Source organism: Triticum dicoccoides, chromosome 3B (assembly GCF_002162155.2).
Source record: "Triticum dicoccoides isolate Atlit2015 ecotype Zavitan chromosome 3B, WEW_v2.0, whole genome shotgun sequence".
Taxonomy (NCBI): Eukaryota; Viridiplantae; Streptophyta; class Magnoliopsida; order Poales; family Poaceae; genus Triticum; species Triticum dicoccoides.
Window position 1 is genome coordinate 422,602,689 of NC_041385.1, and position 10,012 is coordinate 422,612,700.

Genomic DNA, 10,012 nt, shown 5'->3' on the forward strand with positions numbered 1-10,012 from the left:
TTCTCACATCCTGCAACCTTCTCCTTGTTCGGTAAGTTGACGGGACACATCAAAGTAATGCTAGTCCATACTGCCTCCTCTCCGGTTAATATGGCTTAATTTCAAACGAGATAAATACACTGTCTGTCACTGTACATTTGTAAAAATACGGTCAGTGGACTTCGTAATACGCTCATTGCGCTCAATATATATATTTTCCGGTGTTTATACGGTCACTAGCTCACCCTGACTGAGTATGTGTGTGCATGCACGTGTAGGTTGAGCACTTGAGCGTGACTGTGTGTGTTCCGTCGTGTGCTCGGACATGCATGCATTAGGGCGTCGCGCATGTTTTTGCATCCATGTGTACGTGTGACTGTTGCATACACGTGGGGGGAGTACGTGTAGGGGCCACTAAGGAGCAGTCAAATCACACAGTAAGTTAGTCGAAAGAAGCAACCATCATTTCACTCTTGAATGACACGTATGCAATATAAAATGGTTGATATGGAGAGAAAAATAAAACCACTATATATACACTAGCAGGAGCCTAAGCTACAAGCCTGCTTCCTTAGGTTGCTCTCTTCACAAGCATATAACGACGGGCCTGATCCCGCAGCTGGGGGAAGGGAACAATGTTCTGCGTAGACGCAGTCGACATTGGCAAGGGAGAAAACCCATAGTCGGTGCGTCCCAATCGGGGGTCACCGCGGTATAGGCCAATGCCGCGTCCCAACCGCCCTTCTAGCTACAGCCCAACGTCCCAGGTAGTCCATCTTCCTTTTGGAGCCAGCTTGCTCCACTGCCGTAGCTCCATCTCCATGTCGATCTTTCTCTACTTCTACCGGCTTATACTTGTGATGAGTTTATGTCTCATGAACTAGTGCCAGTACTATTATTCTAATCACACTTCTTCAATATCTTTGCCATCAGGGATGCTCAGGTCGATTTTAGTGGAACTGCACAAAAGCATCGTATAATCCGAGGGTGCCAGCCATCTTTCCTTCGACAGGTTCTACCAGGCCAGGAAATTAAATCATGTTTAAGGTTTAAGTCGTAGTGACCCCATCAGTAGTTTTTCTTTCATACACTCTCTCACAACTTTTTTCTTTAGTTGTGAAGTAAATATTGGCTATGATATGTGAATCATTGATATGCATCAGCATGCGTGTTAGTTTTCCTTTGTATTTGATGGAATGTTGTAATGTGGCAACCTTGGAATACGAATGAAAATGAAGTGGAAAGTTTCTGTTTTTCTGGAGAAAAAATGGAAACAGAGAGAAACCAACGTTTCATTTTGTTGGATCGCGCCATCGAGCAAAACCAACGTTTAAATCACGTCTGTCGTGTTCGTGTTTCACCGTCCTCCATGGCTCGACCCCACACGATCGCTCGGCATGCCACTCACCGCAAACCGAGTATACGATAAATTTCTTGCCTGCTTGTCGATGGATCACGCCATGGAGTACTAGCACTACTGGAAGATATTGACAAGTTGGGGGAGGACAGCTAGATGTAGCACGGACTCCCAAGAACTTTTTACATGCATGTTGTAGCCGACTATTGCGACCTTTGAACGCGGAGCAGCCGCATGCACCCGGAAGCGGCGCAGGCGGCGCTCTCTCAGCCGGCGTGCCGCTTCAATGCCGGCGCCAGTGAGAGGTTGTGTCCGCTCTGGCTGGGTATGAATGCAGCACTGACCATTTCGGGCGGGAAGCATGCGCGGGTGATGAAGAGGGTTCGGGTTGGTCAGGACCGGCCGTGGCAGCGGTCCTGACGTCCGTAAACAAGAGATGTTGTACGTTAATATTGCTGTGTATATAATTAACAACATGGATATGCCAGTTGGACAAATATGATTGGAGATGGAGATGGAAATGGAATTTTACGTAAACATGGATATGCATGTCTATGTCTATGTGTGTGTGTGCGACGACTCTCGCGACCTGGAAGCGGGGGCGTGTTTTTGATCGAGTTTTCTTTCTTGGTATGTTAAAAAATCAGTTTGTCTAATTCACATCTAGATGTTATTTAAGGATATCACATCTAAGCTCCCACAAGTATATAATGTAGCAACAAGAAACAAAAAAAAACTAGGACAAAAAAATAGACCACAAACAGAGTGGACATCAACTTAGATGTGACATAACTATGTCACATCTAGATGTGTCCTAGACAGACCCTTAAAAAATTGTCCGCCAGTTTTCGTTTCTTTTTTCCGGGAACACGCGTATTCTATTTAAAACCACTGCTATGGAGAGATTTTTTTACTCCATTATAGCCTCTTGTTTGATAGAGTTTCTCGCATCTCGCTCTCTCACCCTCTCCATATCAAAACAAGACGACAGTGTCCACTCTATCTCTCTCCTCACCGGTGGTCATAGATTCGGCCGAATCCCGTCCGCTGCGATAGGTGAGGAGGTGCAGCGTTGACGTTGTCGCCGTCGGTGACGGAGGAAGCCGATGCGCACCATTCTCTCACAACCGGCGCTGGCGCGGACGAAGATCCTCCACGCCCTTGTTCACTGCCATCGTGTGGGCAGATCCCGCCCGCCCGCCTAAACGACATCTCGCCCACCTGAGGTATAACTTCTTGTACTGGTCCACCTTCCCAGGTCGCTGCGTGTGGGTTTTCTTCTATGCGACTACTCCCCAGCTCCCCATGTATAGTAGCTAGGGTTCGTCGGCTGGTCCAACATCACCTACTAGTACTATTATAGAGGAAATGCCACTCGAAAAGTTGTCCGGATTTGTGCCTCGGTGGAGGTATACATGTTGTTTCGACAAAAAGTACATGGTGGTTGTGCGGTCATTGTCCATATGGTGGTAGTACTATCACTGGTTAAATGAAGAAATGCTTTTTTCTCGGGTATCCTGGTTTAGTTCCCATCAAGATAATTATGATGCTTCTGTTTATTGGTGTACTTTTCATTAATTCTTTTTGACAATTGAGATGTCGTTCCTAATCTTGTAAAACAAAGTAACAACTCTATATCCCTTTTTTATATTTTTGGAAACAGCGATGCGTATCTCCATACCCGGGCATGTCTTCCTCAATTTTAGTGGAACTGCACAAAATTGGATGGCCATTATTGTTCCGCCTCACTGTCCTCTGCCACGTGGTTCTTCCTTCCTCGAGCTTGATTACTGAGAAGAAACAGACCACAGTGAGGATTTGTCGAACTTCATAGGTGCCTCACCCAAACTTGATGTCAAATGGATGGTGCATGACCACGATGACCTATCGATGCTCATGGTTGCGTCGGCTGGTGAAGCTGATCGATTTTCAATGAAAAACAAGTTGTCTTCCGTCAGATCTCTTTGCTTGTTACGCACAAAGATGATATCTGTCATGCCCAATATGCGATACTATCCTAAAGAGACTCGAAGGTCCCACCAAGGATAGAACCGCATATTGATACACTTTTGCAAGGTGGATATCATTACATCAACATTACATAATAGATGGGGATACATACAAGAGGCATACAATGCCACACGAATACAACATCATCATACACAAGAACATCATTCGACTACGGATGAAACAGAAACAGAAACTCAAACGACATCCAGCCTGCTAGCCCAGGCTGCCAACCTGAAACCTATCCCCTGATCGAAGAAGAAGCAGAAGAAGAACTCCAAGACAAGCAAACATCGCTCTCGCGTCATAATCATCACATAACCTGCACCTGCAACTGTTGTTGTAGTAATCTGTGAGCCAGGAGGACTCAGCAATCCCATTACCATGGGTATCAAGACTAGCAAAGCTTAATGGGTAAAAGAATGGATAAGTGGTGAGGTTGCAACAACGTCTAAGCATATACAATGGCTAACATACGCAAATAAGAGCGAGAAGAGAAGCAATGGAACGGTCGTGAAGCTAGCAATGATCAAGAAGTGATCTTGAACTCCTACTTACGTCAAACATAACCCAAAACCGTGTTCACTTCCCGGATTCCGCCGAAAAGAGACCATCACGGCTACACACGTGGTTGATTTGTTTTAATCGAATCTGGTGTCAAGTTATCTACAACTGGATATTAAGAAATTCCCATCTGCCACATAATCGCGGGCACGGCTCTCGAAAGTTTATACCCTGCAGGGGTGTCCCAACTTAGCCCATCACAAGCTCTCACGGCCAACGAAGGATATTCCTTCTCCCAGGAAGACCCGATCAGTCTTGGAATCCCGGTTTACAAGACATTTCGACAATGGTAAAACAAGACCAACAAGACCACTCGACTGTGCCGACAAATCCCGATAGGAGCTGCACATATCTCGTTCTCAGGGCACACCAGATGAGCGAAGCATACATGTACCAACGTAACCCAAGTTGCCAAGGGACGGTCGCGCACGGTGCTCTAGTTTGGACCAACACTCGGAGGAGCACTGGCCCGGGGGGGGGGGTAAATAAAGATGACCTCGGGCTCCGGAAACCCAAGGGAAAAAGGCTTAGGTAGGCAAATGGTAAAACCAAGGTTGGGCCTTGCTGTAGGAATTTTATTCAAAGCGAACTATTAAGGGGGTCCCATAAATCACCCAACCGCGTAAGGAACGCAAAATCAAGGAACATAACACCGGTATGATGGAAACTAGGGAGGCAAGAGTGGAACAAAGCACCAGGCATAAGGCCGAGTCTTCCACCCTTTACCAAGTATATAGGTGCATTAATTAAATAAGAGATATTGTGATATCCCAACATAATCCTGTCCATCATGGAGCAAACTTCAACTTCACCTGCAACTAACAATGCTATAAGAGGGGCTGAGCAAAGTGGTAACATAACCAAGCAACGGTTTGCTAGGAAGGGTGAAAAGGTTAGAGGCTGACATGACAATTTGGGAGGTTTGAAGAGCAAGTGATAGGTAGCAGCATAGCGATAGAATGAAGCAACTAGCATAGCAATGATAGTAGTGAGATCCAGAGTAACGGTCATCTTGCCTGAAATCCCGCAAGGAAGAATAACGAGTCCATGAAGAAGATGAAGCCACGAAGACGAACCAAGCGTATACGAACGAATCCTCACAATCGCAACGAAACAGGAACTAACGAGAAGGAGCACAACCGGAAAGAAGCAAACAACAAGGTAAACACACAACACATAAACATGACATGATGCACAACCAACTATGATGCATGACAAAGGCTAAATGAAGCTACACATGTCAAGAGATGATTCAAACAAGAACAACACATCAAAGCAAGTTTAAATGAGGCCGGAAACAACATATAACAAATCCGGTAAGTCCTCATATGCAAAATTTCGAAGTTGGTCCAGATCTAAATAAACCTTATGTTCAAGTCGTTAAACAGCAAGTTAAGATGCACCAAGATGATCTACACGAAATTCCAGTCAAGTTACATATAAAGTTCATTTAGTTCGGAGCTACGGCCTAGAAGATATGAGCAAAACAAGTTAAACATGGTATTGATGCAAAAATACATTCAAACATCAAGCAAACACTCCCAAAGCATGGATGCAACATGATAAGATTAAACTACATGCAAATCTAAGCAAGTTTCATATAGAGCACACTCAAAACGAAGCAACGGTTCAACAAATACACATGAAACAAGTTTAAAGGACAAGCTGTCCAAAACAGCAACTAGGCATCTAGCAAGCATCAAAACAATATATTACAGCACCTCAACATGAAGAGAAAAGGCATGTACATGATGTACAGGTAAAGCATGACAAAACATGAACACTGAGCTATCTCTACAAAACACTATAGCATGCTCAAGAGGACATGGCAAGATTGCAAATAATAACAGTTTACAGACTTAGCAGAAAATCACTGAGCATGGCAGAAATGACATTAGGTTGCAATGTTTAGAGCTATCAAACAACATGATACAGGAACTTATCATGGCAACCGAAGGCATTGCATGCTAATACTAAAGACAAAGAACAAAATTCCCTTATTGAACTTATTCCAAAGATCAACAGAAAAGATGGTAGGATCCATGCAAACATGGAAAATGATATGACAGATTTAGACATGGCAGGAACAACGATAAGTAGGCATGTTGGTGAGATTGTACAACTCACCACAGAGCAATACATGGCATGACAAGGTGACCAACAGTAAGAAGACATGATTATGAAGCTAAGCACGGCAATATCATAGTCATAGGGGTGCATGGAGCACTAGTTATTGACATGGCAAAACTGAACTTAATGTTAACAGGCTGACAACAACATTATTTAGCAAATTGAGAGCAAGATTACAACAAGCTACAACAGGCTATAAATGCAAAACATTCTTAGTGAACATCTCCAGATTATGCATAGAATGACTTGTAGCAGCAGGTTTACATAGCATCATGATATAACAGATTCAGCCTAACAAAACAGTAACAGCAAGTACCCTACTTCACGAGCACAAAAAATACATGGATTGCACCACTGTAAATATGGCATGATGTAGCTCAAAACGCATGTAGACATCAAGCTCATAGGATGCACACACAAAATGCAATAAAAAAGACAAATCCCCAAGTTCTGATAACAGACAACAGTTAACATCATATAGCACACTTGCAACAATGATAATGGCATCAAGTTGGACTCAAACAAGCATGGCACAATGGAATGAAATGAAGAGCACCTCATGATGAACATTTTGATATATCGTATGCACAAAACGGATCTACGGTCAGAGAGTTATGGCATGACAAAGTAGCACACAAGATGTAATCTCCTGGGGACTTAGGCAAAAAAAAATCACCTCCCGGGAAGCTGGACGGGGTCATGCGGGATGGGGAGGACCGGGCGTGAGGGGGCGGCGTTTGGATCGGGGACAGGTGGATCTCATCCACCCACCCAGATCCAGCAACGAGGCAGCCGGCGACGATGGAGGAGGCGGCTGGCGGCGAGGGAGCCGAGGCGCGCACCGGCGGCGCCATGGCCGGCGGCGGGGTCCTCCTGTGGCACTACAAGAAATATGTCAACTTGTGACCACCACTATTGGTCACTGAAAGGTCATGCTTTTTCATTTGCGACCTTTTTGTGACCAAAAACAGAAGGTCAAAAGCTGGCGGTCGTAAACTGACTATAGCGACCTTTCTTCTGGAATGGTCAAAGACGTTTATGACCAAAATATGTCCACTGTGGTTTGGTCATTAGCAACCTCCCCAGGCCACGTAGGCATCTAGCGTGGCAAGCTGATGTGGCACAAGATTCAGCCCGGTCCAATTCGGTTTTCTACATGGGCTTAGCCTAACAATTCGGCCTTTTTACTATATTTTTTTCTGTTAATTTTGTCTAGCTATATGGGCCTGGCCCAACAATTTGGCCTTTTTTATATTTTGGGCCATGGCCTTTTTAGTTTTTCAGTATATATTTTTCAATCTAGTCCCACAAGTCAGATGGGTCCCACTTGTCATAATTTACTATATTGCTCCCACATGTCAAAAATGTGAGCATTGTTTAGATTATTTTCACAAATGGGCCCACTAATCACGTTTCCATTTCACACATCTTCAAATCACACAAATAATCAATATTTTAAATAGAACAGAAAAAATGTAGAATTTCTTAGGCCTGGAGCTCCTATACATAGTCTATTATAACCTGTGCATAGTCTATTACAACCCAGATATGCCTACTATTACAGTAGTATAATATTTACAGTTTATTACAGTCAAACAAAACAAATCTTTGCTGCTAGGGCTACACGCCGCTTCGAACTTGAAATTTCCTAGGCCTGGAGCTCCTGTAAAAGGGTGAACACAAAGGCATTAGAGTACCATCTTCATTCCTGGAGTAGATATTCAAACCTCCAGGTTTAGTGAGACAATCTAGAAAATATATATTTAACAAAATTTCATAGAAATGCAGATGTCTATAATGTAACGAAGATGTGATCACAACAATTGATGTATACATGAGAAGCAGCAACTAAAAGAATTCTACAATCTTTCATAGCAAGATATTGTATATTACTATACTATGATGTATTATATATTACTGTACTTCAGATGTATTGCCACACCAAATTCCATACATGATAAAACATTTCCATACATGCTAAAAAAGTTCCTAAAATAGAAAGAAACATAAGAGAAATAAAGAAAAATGACGAAATAGAATTTTTCCAGCCATATGTGTGATTTGAGTGATCGGTCAACAAATTAATAAAGCTATTATTGGTTAACAGCAGCACAAAGAGATACATTTGTATGCATAAAAAATTCTAATGATAGGAATATCTAGTCGCCTAACAAAGACTAAAATGAAAATTATCCTCAATGTACACCTAGACAACCAGAACAAAAAAACAACATAATACACGACACTACAACGACGTGTCCATCAAATTATCAAAACAACATAAGAGCAAGTGAATGAATACAGTATGAATTACTATTAGGCATCAACAACTAGCAAGCTTGAAGATATGCATCATTCAGAACATGGTGTCAACTTCCTGCCTATGAAACGAGGTGCTGTTATATAAGCCTCCTCCTAATCTCGAACCCAGGCGTGCGCATCGGACAAAATGCTACGATGCTTTCACTTGCAAGCTACAAGGAAACCCTGGCCGCTTTTAACCACTAACCACGGCGCTGCCCCTCATAGATGAATCGTGACAAACTGACCAATGCAGAAACAATAGCTACATGCCCAATCCCAATCGCATCCACTAAACCTAGCACATCGACAGGAACAAAATTTCACCCACCCAGCCACCGCAGCGAGCCTAAAGGTGAAAACAGAGCTATGTTAAGAGCAATAGACTCCAAGGTTAAAAGCAATAGACAACATAATACTACAATAGTAATCCACCACCAAGTACATGAATGATATGGGTAAGCTTCTGTAAGTTCAACCCTGACCTTCCACGCACCACCCTGGTAAATACCTGCAGCAAGGAAACAGAGGAAGCCTACCAATTAGGCACCAAATGAATTTTTAAGTGCTAGAGAGTAGATTGAAGGATCAAAATGTTACCATATAACAGCAGACTAAATACCATTAAAAGAACACCACAATGACTTGAAAAGCAATGCGGCAGAGGCAGTTAACATATACTACTTGCAAACTGGAAAGGTATTGATTGTAGAATCCCATCTGAACTTCTAAACCATGCATACAACACCGAGACTACCACAAACAGAACAACAAATGGCTTAACAAGGAGTTATTTTACAAAATGGAAAGCTAACAACTCTTCATAGGGAAGTAAAACCAGTTAGCAAGATGGAATGGCCTAGAAAATGCAGCATATCCTTTCCAGAATACACAACCTCTTAAAGTCAGAGCACTACAAAACTCCAATTGCACACAAATGCAAGAGTTCACCTAGAGAATCCCACACTATGCAATCCTAAGCAATTGCACTAGAAAACTTTGTCAGCAAGTGGCTCCGACTATGAATGGAAAACACAAAATTGCACTACAAAAAGAAGCGAGCTATTCGATCAAATCTGGGTCTCGAGAAGGGTATTGCATCTTATCTCGAATTTAGCATCAATTTCACGCAAACAAATCAGAAGAAGGGGGCAGCAGAAGAGATGGATATACCAGAACTTGAACGCGGGGAGGCAGCGGATGAATGGCTTGAACTTGTTGTTGCCGCGGGTGGGGAGCGCGGGGCCGGCCTGGTCGAGCGCCTCGAGCTCTGGGTCGACCATGGGGGAGAGGAAGCCGATGAGGAGGCTGAGGAGGTAGATGCTGAGGCCGTAGGAGATGACGTAGAAGCCCTGCACGTAGTAGACCCGCGGCGCGTAGACGGCGGGGGCCAGCAGCGTGCCCGCCCACCGCCCCGCCATGTGCGGCTCCGGCGGTGGCGGCGCGAGCGCCTGCGCCGTCATGGCCACCGCGAGCTCGCACGAGGACGACGCCGGCTTGGATTGGGTGCTGTGCCCTGCGCCTGCACCTGCGCGAGTGAGAGGGAGGAAGGGTGGGGTGGGGGATTGGTTGCAGATCGAGGAGAGGTCGACGGCGGGGTGGTGCGGCCACCGTGGGCGAGGACGACAGCGGGGTGGGGGCGGCCGCCATGGGCGAGATCGACGGCGGGCTGGG

The 10,012-nt window shown here is 44.4% G+C and overlaps 1 protein-coding gene across 1 annotated transcript; it reads right to left on the bottom strand.

Annotated features, from left to right (window-relative positions):
- Positions 1–8,661: 8,661 nt before the first annotated feature.
- On the bottom strand, positions 8,662–9,801 carry LOC119279561 (protein RER1A-like). The gene is made up of 3 exons (XM_037560763.1): positions 9,512–9,801; positions 8,824–8,849; positions 8,662–8,687 (listed from the first exon to the last, which is right to left on the bottom strand). The coding sequence occupies exons 1-3, from the start codon at positions 9,799–9,801 to the stop codon at positions 8,662–8,664; spliced, it is 342 nt and encodes a 113-aa protein (XP_037416660.1).
- Positions 9,802–10,012: the final 211 nt, after the last annotated feature.